This window comes from Podarcis cretensis (genome assembly GCF_951804945.1).
Source record: "Podarcis cretensis genome assembly, chromosome: 3".
Lineage (NCBI taxonomy): Eukaryota > Metazoa > Chordata > Lepidosauria > Squamata > Lacertidae > Podarcis > Podarcis cretensis.
Window position 1 is genome coordinate 34,006,077 of NC_137172.1, and position 22,762 is coordinate 34,028,838.

General features: G+C 44.3%; 1 protein-coding gene across 1 annotated transcript in view; it reads left to right on the plus strand.

The window, feature by feature from the left end:
* Positions 1 to 22,381, plus strand: part of GALNT14 (polypeptide N-acetylgalactosaminyltransferase 14) — a 244,974-nt gene extending 222,593 nt beyond the window's left edge. Inside the window, exons 9-15 of the mRNA XM_079969269.1 lie at positions 587 to 690; positions 3,598 to 3,724; positions 6,242 to 6,334; positions 9,243 to 9,326; positions 10,214 to 10,358; positions 19,238 to 19,357; positions 20,461 to 22,381. Coding sequence (XP_079825395.1) covers positions 587 to 690; positions 3,598 to 3,724; positions 6,242 to 6,334; positions 9,243 to 9,326; positions 10,214 to 10,358; positions 19,238 to 19,357; positions 20,461 to 20,619 — 832 coding nt within the window. The 3' untranslated portion in view covers positions 20,620 to 22,381. The remainder of the gene's footprint in view (positions 1 to 586; positions 691 to 3,597; positions 3,725 to 6,241; positions 6,335 to 9,242; positions 9,327 to 10,213; positions 10,359 to 19,237; positions 19,358 to 20,460) is intronic.
* Positions 22,382 to 22,762: the final 381 nt, after the last annotated feature.

Consider the following 22,762-nt stretch of genomic DNA (forward strand, 5'->3'; position numbering starts at 1 on the left):
AATGAACAGAATACTAACAGACGATAGGTGTGCTCAGGCATATATGACCAATCACATAAGAAAGTGGGAACAGGGACATCCATGCAAATCCCACCCCCAGTGTCCCTATGTGTGTTGTACCCTTTTCTGTGGTGTGCAGGAAAGCTCTGCAGGGGGGCTTCTAGTCATGTTCCCTTGAACACAACTAGATTCCTCTATACACTTGTGGGCACTGCATTATCATGGTCCTCACCTGCATTCAAGCACGCGCAAGTTGAAAGCCCCTATAGACCTTTCCCATGCAACCCTGGGAAGGTTGGGGAATGACGCCATCCACAAGGATATTGGGGGCAGGGTTTGTGTGCCTGCTAGTGCGTCCCACTTGGAGCATTCATACATTCAGATCCCTCCTCCTTCCTGCTTCCAGGACATTTTCCATATTCATACCTGGGAATTAAAAAGCCATGTATCTGACTATTTACAGATCAAAAATGCACATGGGCCAGGAAACAAGGATGTGGATTTCTCTCTCTGTGTGTGTATGCAAACCCTCTTACAAAGGAGTCCAAGTGAGAGCCTCTGTCTTCTTTTGTCCCCAACTATGCAGGACTCCAATCATTGCAGGAGGTCTTTTTGTAATTGACAAGGCCTGGTTCAACCACCTTGGGAAATACGATGCAGCGATGGACATCTGGGGTGGAGAGAATTTTGGTGAGTCCCTGTCACTCTACAACAACCATCGTCCTTGCTAGCCAAGATTCAAGAGGCAGGGGAGTTTGCATTCTTTTGGTCATCCATCACTCAAATGTTCCACTTATTATTTGCCAGAAATCTAAGCAAACAAGAGCTCAATTCTTTTCAGTGCCTTTATTAAAGTGCCAACTTCGCTTTTCCACCAGCACCATCCTTTCGTTCATAATGCAAAGGCAAATATTATATCATCTCTTTGATGCCATCATCAACTTTGCAAAAAGGGCAGGTGGACAGGCAGGCAGGTGGTCCCTTGGCAAAAAGACAGTCTCCGAGTGGTAAAACGTGGTGTGCACAGATTTGCCATGACCTTAGCCACTTGAGGCATTTTAAAAGAAAGAAATGGTCCGTGTCAGAGTTAATTTGAAATGTCTGGTAGGGTTTTCCTATGGGATCTCTCTAATTAGTGCAGTGCATTTTACTAACGTGTCACCAAGCGGAGAAAGAATGGGCTGTTCTTCTCGGGGACGATTTTATGGTGGCTGTGGGAGAGCCTCTCACATGGGTGGAGTTGGAACATCTGTTCTGGAATCTCAATGATCTGTGGCCTGACACGAGATCTTCTGTTTGTTGTTAACTGCTTGTTGTCCGCATGGAGCACTTGAAGTCAATAAAACAATCTCACAAGCAGTGAATCTAGGCATGAGCATGATTGTGTGCACATGGTTTTCCAAGAGAGATCCATCCACCCATCTGCTCTCTTGCTGCACCATGTTTACAGCTCAGTGTGGTGTAGTGGTTAAGAGCGGTAGTCTCGTAATCTGGGGAACCAGGTTCGCATCTCCGCTCCTCCACATGCAGCTGCTGGGTGACCTTGGGCTAGTCACACTTCTCTGAAGTCTCTCAGCCCCACTCACCTCACAGAGTGTTTGTTGTGGGGGAGGAAGGGAAAGGAGAATGTTAGCCACTTTGAGACTCCTTAAAGGGAGTGAAAGGCGGGATATCAAATCCAAACTCTTCTTCTTCTTCTATGTAAGATGATTACAGACCAAGTGAAAGGATATTTGGAGTATGTTTCTCTGCATAACACATACACCAGTGCAAGGACAGAGAAGGGAGAAGATAGCCACAAACTGTAATCCCATTATCACTTTGTTGATCAGAGTTAGCCTTGTTATGTCCTAGATCAGTGATGTCCAACAGGTCGATCACAATCTACTGGTCGATCCCCGAGTGATCGCTGTCAATTGCGGTTGATTCTGGGCTCCCTCCCAACTTCAGGCTCCCTTGCTATCGCTCCCTTCCGATTGCTTGTTGGAAAAAGCATTGTGTTTAAAGTCTCCGCCCCCCTCCGTCCTTGCTCTGCCTGTCGGTTACGTGAAATGGGCGGTCGTGATTGCTAGTTTAGTTTCCTGTATTGCTGCATTTGCCTGTTATCGTCTGTGTTGGTTTTACGTGTCTTATGCGCCCTCCCTGTGGAACACCCTCCCACCAGATGTCAAAGAGAACAACAACTACCAGACGTTTAGAAGACATCTGAAGGCAGCCCTGTTTAGGGAAGCTTTTAATGTCTGATGTATTATAGTATTTTAGTATTTTTTTGGAAGCCGCCCAGAGTGGCTGGGGAGGCCCAGCCAGATGGGCGGGGTATAAATAATAAATTATTATTATTATTATTATTATTACCCCCCAAAAAGCTAGACAACTTTGTCACCCCCCAAAAAAAGCTCACTAACTTTGGGCTCCCCTAAAAAAGCTGAACAACTTTGGCCTCCCCTTTCCAATGACAATAGGTAGATCACTGCCGGTTGTTTTATGCTGGAAGTAGATCGTAGTCTATAGGGAGTTGGATGTGCCTGTCCTAGATGACACAAAGATATCAAGGGCAACAGGGTACTTGGGCCTCTAGCCAGTTTACTCTGCCTTGGTGGGCAGCTCCTGGACTGCCTAAGAAGAAGTGGAAAATGGAGTGTTTGTGTAATCTCTCCTTGCTCATGCCTGGAAGTTTCTTTCAAACTGGGCTTTGCGGTGGGGGTGGTTTGTTATTTAATTACTTCTGGCCACAACAATGTTACAGATCAGAGGGAGTCAACTGCTGCCTTGAAAGGGGTGGAGAGGCACCGGGTTGTCAGGGAGACAGATTTTAAGCTGGCTTTAAGACTTCAGGCCCTCCAGGGAGCGTGGCTAGCAAGAAAAAAGGACCCCATGTCCTAGCAGATCTAGCAGCTCTGCCAGGGATGTGTACAAACAGATGCTCCCACTATGCAATAAACCCATCCAATTGCTTGTTGTTTGCCTCCCCCCTGAAACCTTTTATCACCGCACACGTGGTGTATATTTTGCTTAAGGTGGTGGCTATGTGCCCAACTTCACTGGGGATAGTTCTCTATTTGAAGAACTGTCTGCAGTCAGACTACTGGGCCATCTAACTTGGTATTGAGTCTACACATATGGCTGAATTGAATGGAACCTTGTGCACCCAGAGTGCCCTACTATGGACCTACCAGCTCTGATGCTTTGTAGTTTGGCAACCAGTCCAAATTCTATTTTTTACCCTTTGTCCATGAGCTGTGGGTCTGTTGTGGAGGGCACTACACATTGCACTAATCAGCACAAGAGCAAGAAACAACAAGAGGCTTCCTGATACGTAAACAAGACTCTGTATAAAGGGACTACCTGTGTAGAGGCCAGCTTCTTTCCATTTCAATAGCATTACCCACAACGTTACAAGGAGATTTCAAATAGGTTAATGTCAAACTGATGGTAAGAAGCTTTGAAATGCACTTAAGAAGGCAGAGAGCCCAGGAAAGCTCTTTCTGGTATGTGGGTTTGCCTGACGGGGTGTGGCAAAGGGGTAAAACGAAGGCTAAAGCTGGAATCTTTCCTGCTATGAGACTTTGAAAAGATGAACATGAGCCTCTCTTACAGAAATCTCATTCCGGGTGTGGATGTGCGGCGGAAGTTTAGAAATCATCCCCTGCAGCCGAGTTGGGCACGTCTTCAGGAAGAAGCACCCCTACGTCTTCCCCGAAGGAAATGCCAACACCTACATAAAGTAGGCTTACTTTATTCACTGACGGCTGAATGAAACAAAAATATGTGCTGCAAAAGGCCATGTGAGCAACATTCTTCCAAACTCACAGTCATGGGCGGTTATAGTAGGGATTTTAGCTCTCTTTTTCAGGATATTTAAGGATACATATTGAAAATGTGAAGTATTCAGAGCTGATTGTAGGGAAACCATGGGATAAAAGGTGCTTCTGGACAAGGACTTGATATGTCAAACACACCATTCAGATATCACAAATGGATTATTAAACTTTTGCTTTTTTTTTATTTTTATCAGATTTCAGCCAGAAAAGGGTAATTCCATATTTACTGGAGGGAAAATGTGGTTTGGCATTTTGATGTCATGTTCTCTCCTCAGTAAGTACAGGCACCCATCAAGCACCTGCCCACCAGTAAAACTATTACACAGGTATGGCTGTGCATAGAGATGGTGCACCACACTACACAGCTTGTGAAATTCTTCACAAACTCACACTAGTAGTGCACTGAACAATTGGAATTGTAGATGTTGGTGCAGAGAAAAGAAATGAGCAAGGGTGATAAGTGAGTTGTGACAGGAAACAACACAGAGATTGCACATTACACTTAGGAACCAGCAAATTCTTCCGATTTTGGGTAATATATGTACCTTTTCCAGTGCCATAAATTTCCATGCACATCAGTTTGGGTTGTAGTTATATCTGACCAGGTGCCATATAAGATACCCTGGGGGAAAGATCAGGGTCCCAGCAGGGCATCCACCCTCTTGCTGCTGGCACTTGGCTAGATCTGCCTCCTTTTTAATTTGCCCACCACTACATAAAACCATGTAGAAGGGACCACTGAAGGCAGAGCTTAGGGCAGTTTGCCCAGGATCACTTCCAGATGACCTGTTTATTGAGCATTCATCCTGATTTCTTTGCACAAGGTTTGTAGGGAGGTTAGGCAGTTTATTGAGCATTCATATGCTTGTCGGGCGGGATATATGACATTGCATCAAGTAATGGTTACTCCACACTTTCTGGTGCATTTCCCCATCACTTTCCTTACTGCAAAGATCACACTATTTTGGCGTAAGTGGGTTTGCTGTTCAAGAGTGCAACATCACTTTTAATTGTGCAACCTGCATTTGCTAGTATCTGATTGAATTCTACCCCCAAAATAGCAACAGTCTGAATACACTCCAGATTCCCTGGAGTTGGCCATGGTGCTTCCATCCTTGCTACGTCTACTTGTTGCCAAATGTTTTTGCACATGCATTCTTTGACTAATGTAACCGGAAAAGCCCACAAGGCACTGCAACTGTGATAGAAGCACCTATAGACAAAAATACACCTACTCCTGCTCGACTGCTATAGAAGCTCTTTATTGAACAATAGTGTTACTTGGTTAGCCATGACACGTTATTTATATTTAAAATGTTGATCTTCTCTCCATGCCGTATGAATTGTGACAGCACCATTCGTAGATATTATAATGTATTTGAGGGAACACACATCAATTATTCCCAATGCCTGTGTGCACTGCAGCACGTGTGCAAAAATGCGCACTTGAGAGCTGCCCCGTGGGACACGACTACAGCTATCCTTGAACTGAATGGTGCAGTCATTTTGGGAGATACAGCTCCATTTGGGGCAGCAGAGCTCCATGCGTCTTTCGGAAGAGTAAAATACGACGTGAAGTGAACATATTAAAGGCTGCTGCGCCTTCATAGGGACAGTAACCGAAGGTGATCATGGGAGATGAAAAGAAACTGCAGAAGGGGAAAGCGAAGGCAGGTTTCCTGAACGGAACTTCGCCAGACCTTAAGTTAATAAGATTAACCTGGAGAAACAGAAGGCATGGGAGAAAGGGAGGGAAAGAGGAGACAGACTGAATAAAGAACACATTTCAACTGAAAATCTATAATCCCCAGACACTGAATTCGGTGTACTTCTTCGCAGAGGCACAACAGCTGCATTTCCCTCCTCAGCTACGATTGCGATGAATATCACCCTCACACACTGCAAATGGTGATAGAGAAAAACTACCAGTGGGGTTTCCCCCTCTCCCGTTAGTGTGCAATTGCAACTGCAGTCGGTTAGAGAAGGGTTATACCTTCCCCCTCCTATGTGCTGCAGTCCCAGTGGAGATGCTCCCTCTTTCTCTCTAAATTTTTTTAAAAATGAAATCCCCTGACAGGGCTGCAACCTGCTCAATGAACATAACATGTAGTTCTGCCCTAAAGATGCTCATCTAAAAAACTTCACCTCACCATTAATGCAGGCCCCCTCAAATAAGATGTCCTCAGCTCTCAGCGAAACCGTAATAAAACTAAAAAAATCTGCCCATCTGTTTTGTATCTTATCTACTGTTTTCACCACCTAGATGCCTTGGGGGGGGGAGGAGGGAAAGGGATTCTCCCCCCTCACAAACACACACAATTTATCCCTTCGAGCTCTTATCTGAGGCATCCAATTAAAACTCTTTCATGCATGCTCCTGTGGTTTCTCCCTCATTTTTTTTTTTAAATGTCTCTCCTCAGAAATACCAAACGCACAGCTGAAGTATGGATGGATGAATATAAGCAGTACTATTACGCGGCCCGGCCTGCAGCTCAGGGGAGGCCATATGGAGAGTAAGTGTCCCCCTCTGGCGGTGAAGGAAAACACAAAGAGAGCGACTCAATTGTTTGATACAGTGGAACCTCATTATGGTTTTATAGTCCAGCTGTTGGGATGCCTGCATTTTGTTTCTGTGGGAACAGTTAATTAGATGTTAATAGTAAACAGATGCTGTGAGTATATGGATATAAAGTCCTAGTTGCTTGGTGTGTGTGTGTGTATGTGAGCTTGTATAAAACTGCATTGGTATACCTCATTAGAAAGACTGGCTTGTTCCTAGATTAAAATAAAAGAGCTCGTCTTCTCCTCTTACCGCTTCCTGGAAAGGGTCCCAGGTCAACCGCCAAGGTCCTTCCTTCCTTTAATGACTGCCCTGTTGGGCCAAGAAAAGCAAAACCTGCTATCTTTATGAAGATGAGCTGGTAGTATGAACAAACACTGCCCCAGGGCAAAGAAGCAAGTAAAATATACAAGCCAGGCAGCCTAAATCCTTATTTCCATATTTGCCCTGTGGGCGAAACAGGGTTATTGCGATAATCTTCTGCAGGAAAGTGTGATGTGATTTATTCCGCTTTCACCTACCGTGGTCTTGCTTGCTTACCCACCTCCTTTATATCAAACTTGCTGAGGCTGATGGGAGTTGTAGTTCAGCGACCTCCAGAAGTCCACATATTCTCCACTATATTAAGCATAGTATAGTGCAGGGCTGTTGGGACAGTGGCAGGCCTTGGTGTCTCAAATTTCAATAGCACCTTGTGCAATGCCAAAATCTGTCCCCTTCCATTGGATGTCATTGTTATGGCGCCTGCTGCAGCTCCCCAGAAGTTCCATGCCAGGTGCTTGGGTCCCCGGCTGTTGTGGGACTACAATAAGGTTACCAGATTTTTTCCAATGAATCCGGGGACACTTTTCAACTTCAATGGATTTTTTATGGGGACTTATTTGTAAATCCAGGGACTGTCCTGGGAAACGGGGATGTCTGGTAACCTTAGACTACAACCCCCATCATCGCTGGCTGGCATGACCAATGGTCAGGGATGATGGGAGCTGTAGTCCAACAACAGCCGAGGACCCATTGTATTAGAGGAACTAGCTGCTGGGGATCACAAGAGGCAGAGTTCTGTTGTATTCGTGTTGTGCATAGCCATAATGCTAGCCGCTATGAGAACAAAATGCTGAGCTAAATGGACCTCTGGACTAATCCGGCGCTGCTCTTCTTAAATCCTAATCCATCACCAGCAACTGAGACTAATTTTCTTTATGTACTCTTGGTTGCCAGATTGAGCTAAGACCCATGTGTCTAGCACACTTTATATTTGTGGTTCCTCATCCAGATTGTGATTTGTGCACGGAAACCAAATTTCCAGGTGCATGTCCCTTAGCCAAACTGGAATCTACATACCTGTGTGTAAACAAAGATTATGGAGCTCTTGAGCCTTGCTTTCAAAAAGAAGCGGTAGAAAAGTGGATTTGTTGCATTTCTTCCCTATTTTCAGAGTACGAAAAGCAGCCGCAGAGCCAGAATACCACAAGCGTATTGTGTTATAAGAGCATGAGAAGAGTTTGCTGGTACAGGCCAATGGCCAATCTAGTGGCACTGATAGTCCAATCCTCCATTAATTGGTCCAATCCTCTTTTAAAGACACCCAATTTGGTAGCCATCACCACATGTAGGGGTCAGTGCCAATGATGAGTTGTGTGAAGAACTTTGGACATCCATGAGTTCTACGGTTCTGAGAGAGGAAGAGAAGCTTTTCTCTACCCCCTTTTCCACACTAGGCATAATTGCATACATGTCTCCTCTTAGTCACCTTTTATCTGAACTGAAAAGCCCCAAATGTTGTCCTGGGGGACTTGCTCCTCTCACTTGATCATTTTGGTCGCCCTTTTCTGAACCTTTTCTAGCTCTGCAATATCACTTTCCAGGTGAAATGACTGAACTGTACACATTATTCCAAGTGCGGTCTCACCATAATTTGTATAATTGCTTCACAAAACTGGCATTTGCCTTTTCTATTGCTTTCCTAATGTTCCCTAGCAAGAGGTTTGCCTTTTTCACAGCTGCTGCATGCTGGGTCAACATCTCCATCAAGCTATCCACGCTGACCCCAAGGTCTTGTAGCTCTAGTATATGTCAATAGAACACATACCATTTAGGCAGCAAACCTGCATTGGAACTCTCATGGGACTAAGGGCCAAGTAGACATTTATTTATTTATAAGATCTATGTCCCACCCTTCACCTCAAACGATCTCAGGGCAGGTCACAACAAATTAAAATACAATAAACCAATAGGATACTAGGATACAGTTAAAACCATCCATTCCACTGCCTGGATTAATTGCATGATTGCAATTCACATGTCTAGCTTCTAAATTTTAAATAGTAGCTGCAATGCAAGAGATCCAAGACACATGAGGAGTTTAACCCTTTCTTCCCCACACTATGGTCCTAATGAAAGTCACTCTACCACCAAAGCTGCTATTCACTCCAGACAGAGCGTAAATTTCACACCAATGGGAGTTGCTCCTCCATGCCAAATCACTTTGGGTTTTTATTATTATTGGGATCTCAGCATAAGGAAGAGGGTTAATCCCCTTCTCCCTGAGGTTCCAGTGCTGATCAGGCAATCCAAGGGGTATTTTTAATGTTAAAAATGTTAACAATTTCCAGTACATTACTGGCAATTATGGTCATGCCAATGAATGACATTTCTAGTTTGGTCATTTGTTGTTCAGTTACATGACACACAATGAGTTAATTGTGGGAGCTGAGGAAGGTGTGGATATGGGATTACTAATGTATTTTGCCACTAGCTAGATTTACGGAGAGAATCCTGTCTTTGGGGCTCAAGGCCATTTCATGTCGCAGTGGTATGAAGTGGCGTAATTAGATTTTTTGCAAATATTTTGTTTTCAACAGCATCCAGAGCAGAGTGGAATTGAGAAAGGCCTTGAAATGCCACACCTTCAAGTGGTACCTGGAAAACGTTTATCCTGAACTGAGGTACTAGCAAATTTTGAAATATAGTATGTGCTACCTGTGCAGGTGAAATGTCACAAATTTCCCTTTTTCTCAAATGAAAATCGGCTCAAGGCTGCAATCCTATGCACATTTTCCTGCAAGAAAACTCTGTTTAGCACAGAGCGACATACAGTATTTCTGAGTAAACATGGATAGAATTACTCTGCCTATCCATCCCCCTCCCCAAAAAAGCTAAATCACCAGAAAATGACTTTTCCTCTGAACCAGGAATGGGGAACCTTTTCTCTTCCTTCCCCCTGGATCAAATGTTCTGTTCAAAGTTGAGAGTCATATCTGGTGCACCATAGACATTTGGTTTGGCCCTGCCTTCTGCTGGCATGCAGCCCCCAGAACATTGCCAGCAAAGGTACACACAGTCTTTGTGCTGAAAAGTGCTGTTCATGATTATTGTGGGCCACTGCTAGGCAAAAACTGATAACCCCTTTTTTGTAGTAAACTTTTATTGAATTTTCAGAAGTTTGACATATATACCGGTACATCAATACATAATAAGTTTATTTTTTCTTGACTTCCTGCCCCATTTTCCATGGTGTTTTAATTTTCCCCCTCGGCTGTACAATACCTTCTATTTCTTATATGAAAACAACAATATTGTATTTTCTAATTCCTTCTGTTGCTCATATTTTAAACCCTGCTCATGAATTCTTCACACTATAATATTTCCCTAAATGGTCTGATAATGGCTTTCATTCTTCCAGAAAGCAATTGTCATTTGGATCTCTTATTTTGGCTGTTAATTTTGCCATTTCTGCATAGTCCATTATCTTACTTATCCATTCTTAACCATTTTTACGGGCAGAGCAACCTTGCCAAATACTGATGACCCTTATCCTTTCCTCTTCCCTCAGAATTCCTGAGGAATCTCTCTACCAGACTGGGATGATTCGACAGAGACAGAGATGCTTGGAGACCCAGAAGTCAGAAGCCCAGGAGTTTCCGGTTGTGATCTTAAACCCCTGCATCACCAGCAAAGGTGCAGCAATGGTGGCTCAGGTGAGTTCTCTAGGGCCTGTGTGGAATTTAAGGAGTATTCAGTGCCCTTATCCTATCAGCAATCCTTTGGGGGTGATCCCATTTTAAAGATGGCACTGTGAAACTAAGAATAAGATGGTGGCTCACCACTGAACATGCTCATGAATAATTGGCCAGAGCCAATAATTGTCTTATTGCCAGAGCCAAAGAGAACCCATAAGGGATGGAATGCAAGTCCTTCTGTGATATATTTCAGAATGCAGGCTAGTGCTTTCCTGTATCCTAAACTCCCTATCCACAGAAAACTAGCATATGAGGTTCTACATAGCATTTCCCCTTAGATGCTGCTTTTATGGGTGCAGGGATGTTTTTTTTTTTATACTGGAGAATATTCATACAATTAATCTCTTACCTGCATTTTGAAATGATGCATTCTCAGGAGTCACCATGAGTTCCTTCATTTTCCCACCTATTCTGCATTCATGTGACAAAATTGTGGTCACACGAATGGGCCCCCCACAGCGTAAGTCAGCAAGCTGTCATTCTGCCCCCCCAAAAAACCCTCCAATTTGTTCCTAGTATTTTAAAGATGTCACTTTTTAACATTTAGGGTTGTGCCTTAGGGGCCTTTTTGTCACACTAAAAATGGGCCAAAGAAATTGCTGTGCGATTGCTCTTCCACCTCAAAATCGGAACTGGTGCCAGTTTTTTGCCAACTTGTCCAAACAGCAGATTTGGGTGGCATAGATTGGAAAAATAGACTCATGGACAGCAGGCCTTCCACGAGACAAGCCTGATACGAAGCACACTCCTGAACTGAACCAAGCTGAGCCCATCCGTACTCAGAATGCAAGCTACGTTGACACATAATTCTTCTTCAAGGATCAGAGGAAGAAAATGAGAATTATAATTTTTCTCCCATCTTTCAGAACTATTTACTCCTTTCCGTCGCTCAAAAAATGTGCCGAATTGAAATGATATATTTAAGTTCATCCTCTGCATTCATTCAATATTAAATTGCCTATTAAAGTAGAAGCGGCTTAATGAGGCTGACCTCATTTCCCCTCTTCTCAATCACTAAAGGGAAAAATATTCAGTGTCAATCAGTGAGTATTCTCTGAACTAGATTAAGAATTAGGTGCTGTTTGTGACAACAAAAAAAGGTGTTCTCTCCATGTTCTGGTTAGCATTTTAAACGCATAAGCGGATAGTTAAATAGAAAGGAGGGAGAGCTGTTATACATTAAAGTCCTACCTCAACACCCCTCAGTAAACACCAGTATGGGCATTGCAACACTTCTGAAAGCTGCACTGGCTTTGGCTTTGATGTCTCTCCGGGGACAGTAAGTTCCACTATCAGCAGGAAACTGAGAGTGTCTTTTTAATGTGCTCCTCGTTCTGCTGCCAGAGACATGGAGGTATAACATGCTGTGGGAATTCTCAAAGCTCCCTTCTCCTTGTGGATTGTTTGGGGACCTGCTGTCCCGTCCCCGTCCCCCCACATCTGCTCCATCTATAAGTGGGGAGCCATGGACTCACAGATCATGTATTCTAAATGATAATGCCCAAGATCACTTGCCTTGTTTGTTTATCTGCCGTATTTTTGGCTCCATAAGACGCACCTAGTTTTTAGAGGAGGAAAACAAGGGGGGGGGGCGGGGAATTCTGAATCAAATGTTGTACTAAACTATTTAATAAACTGTCAGTATATCAGCATAATATTCCAACCATGTAAAGTGAACAGCAGTCAACAGTGGTATTAAAAACCATCATCACTGTCATTAACAAATGAAGAAACTTTATCCCCTAGTAAGGGTGGCAGGCAGTGGAAATATATGAACTTCCCACACTGAGTCCCTTAGATCTAAGGACTGTATGGTTTGGCCCTACACAATTATTTTAATAAAGCCAAAAGAAGTGGGACTTTCTTCCTTTTTGTTCATTGCAGAGAGCTCTGGGGGCTTTCATATGAGGAAGAAATCTGATTCAATTCCCATTTAAAGTCAAACCTACCTAATTCACACCTTCGTACATGACACAAGGACCAAACCACAGCTGCCCTTCAAATTTCAGACTTCTGCAAAGAAAGGGACTACTGTCCCGGCAAGACCAGTGGCAGAGGGAAGGTCTTGCATGGCGCCACGTCGCCTGTGGGGACGTGGGACATCGCCCAAGCGAGCGCCCCAAGGGGGTGGTGTGTGCGGCTGAGCGTGGGGGCGGAGGGATTACACGGCTCCCTATGTGCTTGCTTTACACCCGTGTAAGCGGCTCCTGTCTCGCTTTGCTGCTTTAAAGTGAGCCGTGGAGGAGGGACAGACGGGAACCATGGCTCCGCTTCCTTCCCTCCTCCGTGGCTCGCTTTAAAGCAGCAAAGCAGGACAGGAGCCACTTCATAAGAGGTGCAGACATTTCCCCTTACTTTTTAGGAGGAAAAAAGTGCATCTTATGGAGTGAAAAATACAGTATGTACTGATTTGTTCATCTGGTTGTGCTGCCGCAGATGCACCATTGCTTTTCTTCTCTCTGTGCTCCTCCCAACAGCCATTCCTCCTCTGGTCACGACCTCACTGCCTGTCTCCAGACACTGTGGTCATCTGCAAGGGATTCCTACATGGCGGGGTTGATGTTGCTAGGCTTCATGTCAAATCTGCAGACATCTTTGTAATGCAGAGTTGGTCTGTCAATGGGCCTTGGGCAATAGTGGACTGCCCTGAGACCTCAGGATATAGGGCAGTATATTATTATTATTATTATTATTATTATTATTATTATTATTATTATTATTAAATAATGCTCTCTAATTGTTGTCCTACCACCCTGCCCATTACCTGGTATTCAGCTTCTGAATCTGAGGAAGCCACATAGCCTGACACTGGAGAGACCTGTCAGGAAAAAGCATGAACCGGTGGTATCAAATAGTAAGGGAGACAGCCTTATTAGAAAAAGTAACCAATAAACTGAAACTGACATGGGGACAAATAGAAGAAGACGCCTTCACCCCGCTATGGTTCCCCTTTATCACATACATAGCCAAACAAGACAATGACAAGAATCCGCCAACAGCTTACAAATCAATCTGGCTAACCTGATCCAAACACACACACACACACCCAACTCACACACAAAAACAAATCTCACTACAGCCAACCAAAGGCAACCAACCACACCCTAGGCCACCCCCAACCTCTCTCACCACCGAGGAAATACAACAAAAGAATAGTAAGAGAACCCACACAAGTGGCGCTGACACAAAACCCCACACATACACTAAGTAGAAGAATAGAAGCATTGCCACCCGACCCCACCCCACCCACCATTTCCCCCCTCTGTAGAAAACACAACTTGAAAAAGAAACAATGCACATATTTTTGTAAACTAAGAAATCTTTAATAAACACATATTTAAAAAATAATAATAACTAGGCACCACATAGGAAGCTGCCTTGTTCTGAGTCAGACCATCGAGGTCAATATTTTCTATCCTGACTGGTAGTCAGAGTCTTGAACCGGGAACCTTCTGCATGAAAAGCAAGTTCCCTACCAGTGAACTGCAGCCCTTTCCCCACAGCTAGTAGCTGTTGATACAGTGGGCCTCACTGACAGTGTGATCCTTTATGTATAATTTGCCTTATGGTCCTTCGCAAGCCATCTAAACCAATGGCTATCACCTTCTCCTGGCAAGATGGTGCATTGAACAACTTCCAAGTTCTAGTAGTATACGGAGCAGAGTAATTTCCCCACACTGTGCATAATTTTGTAAACCTCTGCCATCTTCTCCCTTGACTCATATTCACTCCCCCCTCCTGCTTTTTAATAAAGGAATAATTGTCTCACTGCAAGTGGTCCACAAACCCCCTCCTTCCACTCCTGGGCAGAAGGACCAGGAGGGCAGGACTCCCCAAATGCAGAGAGCTAAGTTACTCTTCAAAGGGTGTGTGGGGGGATTATTAAACTATTAAGTCCAGAGTCTAAAATTATCTAACTGTACCACTGATCATGGCACCAAGCACGCTGCCTCTGCAATGATGCCGCAAGTCAGACACTTGGCATTATCCGGTCTTGTTTATGTCTCATTTGCTGAAGGGATTGATTGATTTAGCACTTCACTGGAGAAATGCATCTGAGGGCAAATAATTGATCGTAATTTTGCCCTGGTTTTGTCTAATGAAGATGTCACCGTTTGGCTGGTGCATTGGCTTTCTGTTAGAAACAGAGCATCAGTTGATATTAAACTTTGCAGTAACCTTCTTGGAATGGATTTCTGACTCTGGGATTCATTTAATAAACCCATTAATCATTAGCTGTTCCAAGAAACCTGACAAGCTTTAGAAAAGAAATCAGAAGCCTCTTAGGCCTGGATACACTTGAGCACATCGTCAACAGCAGCAGTACAGAAATGACTCTGTATTCAGAGAGAAGCTGTCAGTCTCCTGTAGGAACAGAGAAACAGACAGAAGGATGGCAATCTCCCCCCCCCTTCCTGTTGTGCCCCACTGTCTGCCTCTCAAAATATCAATCACCGAGTGAATCACCAACATCCTAGTTAGTTAATGCATTATTTTTGTCCTGATCTTGTTGAAAAATTCAGCCAGATGCTCTAATCTGTCAGCTCTCTCCCCAGAGGATTCGCAGAACTTTGTCATACTGAGCATCTCGACCAAGACAAAAACAATTGTTTCAGCCTCCTCTAGTGCACCTACAGCAAAGTGCTAAGATTTATTGTCCACCCTTGGGGACAAAGCTGGTCAAATAAAAATGTCCACTCAAGGTGCTGCAAGAGCCCACAGTATTCTTTAAAGCCCGTTGAGAATGATAAAGATTGCCCCCTCCAAGATGCTCTCTTCCTACTTTACTGACTGGGAGGGGCTAACATTCTGTCCCTTAATTTATCTAATCTACTACTGGCTGAAGTACATTAGATTAAGGTAGTCATACATTACAATCCTGTGCTTCTCACTTTGAGAATTCTTATGGAGTCTTGTCTCTAATATGATTGTTAGGGGAGGGGTAGTTCCTCTGGTAGGAGACACATTGTGCTCCTTCCACAGTAGTTTGTACATCTTTTGTGCCCACCCTGCATACAGCTCTCACCTGTGGTTACTAGAAGCTCTCAGCATGCAACAGCGACACACACTGGGAGCAGCTTTGACTGGCCAGCTCAACCAGGTGAGGGTAGCCAATGGGTGAGTTGGGGACTTCCCCTGCAAGCAAAGATGCTCCAGTGGATTGATTGGACAAGACCAATAGTGATCCAATGGTCAAGAAGATGGTTTCTGCACGTGCTGAAGAGGGAAATGAGGAGCGTATGGGATTTGTCAAACTGGGAAGGTAGCCCATCTAGGGAAGGAAAACTGATCCTGAACTTCCACTGCTTTGTGGAACATCTTTGTGAGAAGAAAAGGCTAAGGAGTAAACCCTACACAAATCCGGAGTGGAGTCCCTAAGGCAGTTGGGTGGTGCCTCGTACGCTGTAAAGGTGGTGTCTCCTCTTCGCAGTAACACTCCGGCACAGTCAGCTTGGTATTTACAGTGTTTATTACATATGTACAAGAAACAGCTACAGTTCAGAATTACATGTCCGAACCCGTTGAGTCAGATTCGGAGAGTGGCTTCCTTCGATTCCCGCACAAACAAAGTAGGCGTGGGAATCGCACATCTTTGATTCTTATGTTTCATTTCCCTCCTTGTCTGTGCTGATGTGAAAGCCCCCTCCCTTCCAGAGTCTGAGCTCCCTTCCCAAGCCTCTGGGCGGTTGAAGGGCTCTGCAGCATCCCTGAGCCCCTGCTCCACCTCTTCTGTCACGTGCTCCTCCGGATTCCATCAACTCCTGCAGCCAAGCTGGTGCCAAACATATTGCTTTGGTTTCCTTTGGAACACATCAGAGAGGCCAAGAGAGGGTTCTTGTCATCTGAGCAACTCAGGATGTCCATACACACTGCTCAGGATTGTGCCCTGGGCAGTGCTATTTCTCTAGAAAAAGAGGTGGCGGAACTGACCATGAACACCTCCCTCGTTCTCTTAGAATGGCAATGGTGCCCACCTAAGAGGTGCCAGAACCGAGTTCCAGTGAGTTCCAGCTGGGAAAAAAGCCCTGGCCCTGGGGATGTCACTTCGATGCTGCTAACGCAGTGGTTTGACTTCACCCCCGGAGGTGCACTCCATTGTCTCTCAAGACATGTTAGTTTACTCCAGTTCCCATCAGCCGCAGCCAACATGACCCATGGTCTGGGATGATGAGAGTTGCATCCCAGCAGCAACTGTGGGGCACCATACTGGCTTTGATTCCTTGACTTGGTATGGTACCAACCAGGAAACTAGCAGTGCTTTTCTTGGGGGATTGGAGTCCAACACATTTGCTTTAAATTCTGGAGGCTGGAGATTGGGCCACCCTTAGAAGATGGCACGTGATGATGGCCATATCTCAACAAGAAACTCCCCGCAACATTGCAGCTCCTCTGGACGCATCTGCACTTTTTCACTCTCAAATTCAGGTTCTCTCTCTCATATTCTATGAGGCTATGTTGATACGAGGGCAAATTATGCAAACAGAAATGGTTCCCACTAAACTCTGGGTCAGACTAGATGGAATACAAGATGCTTAAAGGCATCCCATTACCTGTCCCATATAAACAGATGGATGTCGCTGACTCCTATGGGGAAAACTTAAATGTGGTTCTTAAATCCTTAGCTATAATATGGACTAAACCTGAACCCAACCCTTGCCATTAGATGATCCAGTCTCCACAGATGGAGCCCTTGCAGAGTGCAGATGTATTCAATACATCTTTGTGAAAACAGGAGAATTTTGCATTTATAATATTTATATTTTTAGCCTATCCTATGCAAATACATACCAACTATCCCCAGCCCTGGGTTTTTTAAAATGCTTTGTTGAATGAATGCATCTTATTCCCAAAAATGTTTTTTCATAGGCATATTTTCAGTGGAGTCCTCTTCACATGTTCTTTAATGCACCAGTTTAGTGCTGTGCCAAAATCTGCCCTGCCAAGTTTCGTCCTCTGTGAAAGAGACTTCTACTTTTTGACCTCATTTTCAGAACTCTTTGGGGGTTTTGAGCTTTATCTTTGTGAGGTAGCCAAGACTGGTGTGTGCATTTTCCTTTCCAGTAAGCATTTCTTCAGCTCCCTGCAGCCTCCCCAGCTGCCCACACTTCCTGACCTGAAAAACCCCATAGGAACAACTGCCTCATAATGTCTTCCCCTGGGCTTTAATTGGAGCATGAGCACCTGGGAAGGCTGCAGACCACATGCCATCAGCGAGATGATTTGCAGCATGAAAGGACACTTGTGGGCACCCCTCAGCCACTTCAAAAGCAAGGTAAAGAGGACAACAACACACAAAAACTCCTGCACCCCAGCCATGTTAATTTCTCTGGATTTTTCTCTCCCCAGTGATATTTTCCAAAATGCAGTTTACCTTCTCATTAATTGATGGAGATTTGGCCAAGAAAGACAGAAGCAAGCAGTGAAGCAGCAAAGGCAGTTGCACCTTGTCAAGAGACAAGGCTGATCTCTGCAAAATGTGTTGAAAGGCTGTCCGTGGTGCAAAAGGCTATTGAGAAAATGTAGTGAGGGCTGTGTGAGGAGGGTGCTGGCTTCAAACAGTGACTCACTTCATATGCTACCCATTTCCCCCCTCAAAAAAAAAAAAGAAAAAAAGAAGAAGAAGAAGAAAAGAAAGAAGCTACATTAACGCTGTTGGAGACCGGGGACAATTTTTCAAGGCTTTAACATCATTCAAGGTGACACCTGTCACTGCTCCTCAGCATCATAATGAATTCAAGAAATAAATTTAAAGTATCATCTTTGGCTGACTTTTGCACGGCTGCCTTCGGATGGCGACGCAGCCTCCCCCTCCCCTGCCATTTAATCAGATGGAAACCAGATGGCGGCCCCAGATAAAAATATGGAAATGTTAAAGGAAAGGGGGGGAGCAGATGCCTGCACTATGCCCTTGTTTCACCCTTCCTCTGTTTCTTCCACTGTTGTCTTGAGAGATACAAGGCAGAAACCTGTTTGTTACCACAATTCATCCTGGGCTCCAGAAACAAAACAAACTAGCCCATTTCACGTTTCCTATGGCTGGTTCACACAACCAGTTCTGGAGTTTGTTTGTTTTTAAAAGTGTTTGGGACAGGAAGATGGAATATCTGCCTGAATTTATTGTACAGAAATGAAGTCAATATTAAGTGCTTGGCCTTGCACACAGATCCCAAGTCATTGTGCCACTGTTTCACAAGTGATTACAGTGGTGTAGCAAATAACCCCTAATGACAACTCCCAATGGCTTCCTGTAGTTACTAAATAGCACCAGAGATAAAATAGTCCCCTCCGGCACCTCATAACATAGCTGACAGGAGGCCAAAAGTCAGTGTCCCAATACAGTACTAATCTCTAGACCCAATCCTACAGGTAGGATCGGAACCACTGGAATACAGCGCCCCAAGTTCCTCATTCCCCAGAGCCAGTCAAGGAGGATACCATGGTGAATGATTTCAAATGCTAATGAGAGATCAAGAAGCAGGAGCAAGACAGCACTACATCTGTCCCACAAAGGTCATCCATCAGGGTAACCAAGGCTGACTCAGTTACGTGGGGGAACAATAGCCAGAGTTTTGTGTGAGAGCTGGAAGCTGGAGATGGAGACATGCCTTGCTCTGTGCTGGATCGAAATCTTTTGGGGTGTTAATGCTGTGAGGCCCTCCATCCTATGTTCAGGTTGCATATATGTGTAAATAAAACCATATATCCTAAAGACACCGCAGTCTCCACTGACATTCATTCCAAGGAAACTGAACCCTGGGCAAAGCGTTTGGAACCCCCGGAGAGTCTCACCACTCAGAGAATGGGGTAGCATGTAACAGTTTTCTCCTTTGTTTCAGGAATGGACATATACATACAACCAGCAAGTCCGCTTCCAGAAGCTGTGCTTATCAATACAAACCCTCTTTCCAGGTTCACAAGTGGTACTCTTACCTTGCAAAGAAGGGGATGGCAAGCAGGTGAGGCCATTTCCCCCTCAAAAAGACTGAAAGCTTTCTCTCTTCCAGTGTACTTTACTAGCAGTGATATGAAGTGTTTTTCTCACATCATCCTACCAAAGTATCCTGTATAGGAAAGTCAGCCACGCAAAATAATCCATTCACCATATTGTCTAGACAACCTAACTGTGGCAAAGGAACATAATGCCAGTGAAAGGAACACATGGTGATTGAGACCTGCTCACCGGGAAATTATCAGAAATCATTTGGTCTTGCTTGTTAGTCTTGAGTCTTGGAGCAAATGAATTGGTGAGACCATCCAAAACCAAATCAAGGGGCCAAATATTGGCCATATAGACATGTTGAGATATGAACTGGATGTGTGGAATCAAGGAGCAATTGATATACCTTTATAAAATTATGCATGGCATGGAGAACGTAGATAGAGAAAAGTCTTTCTGCCTCTCTCATAACACTAGAACTCATTGACACACAATGAAGTTGAATGTTGGAAGAGTCAGGACTGATAAAATAAACTTTGGATCTCCCTCAGGAAGCAGTGATGGCCACAAACTTGGATAGCTTTAAAAAGGGATTAGACAAGTTCATGGAGATAAGGCTGTCAGTGACAACTAGCCATGTTGGTTATGCTCTGCCACCAGAGTCAGAAATAGTATGCTTCTAAATACCAGTATTTGGAAACCACAGGAAGGAGTATTCAGAGTAGACCCTGGGAAATTGATGAGCATAACTAAGTTATGTCCATTACTTTCAATAGGTCTAACCTAACTTAGGTATAACCTAGCTGAATATCAGTCATATAGCTGATGCACTACAGTTGTGGAAACCAAAAATAGATAGAGGGAGTGCTAGCCATTATTATTATTACTTCACAGACCATAGATAAGTGTTTTTCCAATCTTGGGTCCCAGATGTTGTTTGACTACAGCCCCCATAGCCCCTACCTATTGACTAAAGTAGCTGGGGATGATGGGAGCTGTAGTCCAACAGCATCTGTGAACCCAGCATTGAGGAACATTGCCGTAGATCTTAACTACTGTAGCTCAGTGGGGCAAGGCATACTGAATTTAATCTCTTTGCCTTTCTCCTTTCTCTTCCAAAAGCGATGGAACAAAGTTGGTTCTCACATTGAGCACATGGCCACACGTTACTGCCTGGACACCGAAATGGTGGGGGACACCAACGAGAACATGAGGGAGGTCGTCATTAACCCTTGTGAGAGCACGGCAATGAGCCAGCGATGGGAGATGGTGATGTCCTGACCACGTTTGCTGACAACGCTAGCAAGCTCAGCCAAGAGGACCTTTGTTGAGAACAGCCAAGGCTGCTGTCCAAGCTTGGGGGTGGGGTGGGGCTTGCCTTCTAGCGTGGGGCAAAAGCCAAAGAATAAGGACATACAGCTGTGCCTAGGTTGAAGAAAGCACACAAGTGCTGGCTCTGAGAGCCATAGCAGAAATTCAAGCCAGGTGGGACTACACATCCATACAGATAAGAACACAACTGCTTAATATGGAAACATTGTTCAATGACCCTCATCTGTTAGTTGTAGCAGAAGTCGCTCCTCTCATTTTTGAGAAGGGAACCTGCTGAAATCAGTAAATGCGGTAATTTATTGTCCTCATTGATAAGGTGGTGGGAAAGCCTTGGGAAATAATAAGTGGGAGAGCAGCTTCTAGCAGCTGAAGGGCAGGGAGGAGGAAAACCAGGCCTTATGGGAGCAGAGAAATGGATATGCTGGGATACAGCAGAAAAGGCTAACTAATCTTGCACTTTTGATTGATGTAACTGAGCACAACTTTGGAAGCGTGCTGGAGTAAGCTATATTGCACATTATAATTTGTATTTGATTCATGCACTTGTTGTGTGCTAGATACTGTATATGCCTGGAATGAGAAAATGTGTGTGTGTGTGTAGGGGTGTTGGGGAGTGAGAGAGAGAGAGAGATGGATGATATCTGGGAGCTGAGGTCAAATCTAATATGTGTGTAGAAGAGAGGAACAGTTTACACTACTCTGTCGCTGCACAAGGCTTACTTGAGGGTTTGGGTAGACCAAGAAACCACCAATTTTTCCCTTCACTGGCAATGGCTGGAGAGAGACATGGTGCATTCTTACTTTGCACAGGGTCTCACATGCAGCATGTAACTGGTTCCCCATATTCACACACTCATGGGAGAGCACAATCCTTGATTGCACATGGGACAGGATGAGGCATAAAAGAGATGCTCTCTTCCTCCAATCTTCCCATTTGCTCCATATGCATTTAGTGGTTCTCGTTGACAGCTTCTGAGCTTTGGAAAGTGGCCTGCTTTGCCAAGCTATAGCACTGGCTGTTCTGCTTTCCTGTTGAATTCCACATCATGCAACAACTATGCCACTGAGACCAAACACTTGTGGTGACGATGGCTGTTTCTCAGAGCCTTGAGGAGGACAAGAGAAATCTAGCATTACCTATGGGCACAGTATGTGATATTGTATCACCCCACTGTGGTCTCTATTCTTTTATTGAAAATCAACCAAGCCCTGCAAAAGTGTTGGTCTAGAGACCATACTGGGGCCAAAATGGTTGGGGGAATTTACTATAGTTCACCCATGCACAAGCCATGATAGCCACAGGTTCTAGAGTGACTGGACTGGATTATGGGTTTGAACAGTCTGGATTAGGTGAGCAACACTCCAAGTCCTTATTGAAATGCAGAGTTGGACCTCTGGGACAACAAATCTGTATTCACAGACCAGTTATGAACTGGATTCTCATCACTACTGGCAATGCTAGCATCATCATGCCACCTTCGACTCCGAACAGTAGGATCCATCTTCTATGCGTATAGTGAGAGACTTGAGTCATGCTTCTGTATGAGAGGGCTGTTTAACACTGTACTTTTTCCCATCTCAGGGGGTCTTGAATGAACCTAAAATCACCTACTGGTCCTCTGTAATTGTAATTTGTCTCTCCACTGTTTAAAAACCTTGGAATAGGGGAAATTTTCACATGCATCATAAAAGTAATATTTTGCTATTTGAAGACCGTCTCGTGTTTTTTCTCTTATGAAAATGCAATAGCTCATGCAGGTGTCTTGCACTGGTAAAAGGGTGAAGAGTGTGCAGCTCTACTTCAGATACTTTTCTGCAACTTCACTTATAATGAGCAGCCTTGCCATCCTCTAGCACTGTTCTGTGCCCCCTCCCCCAAATCTCAGAAATGGTGGTGTGAAATAGCTTTTTGGAACACCACGAAGATGCTTTAGATGCTGGCTGTTTTATTTTATTTAAGAGTAGCAATTTTTCGCACAAAAACAGCTAGTTAAACATGACCAGCAGGTGTTATGTTTACGACATACATATTATGTAAATCACACACATCTAAATATTCATGTTAGCGCTGGCCTTCTGGCTTCAAATATAT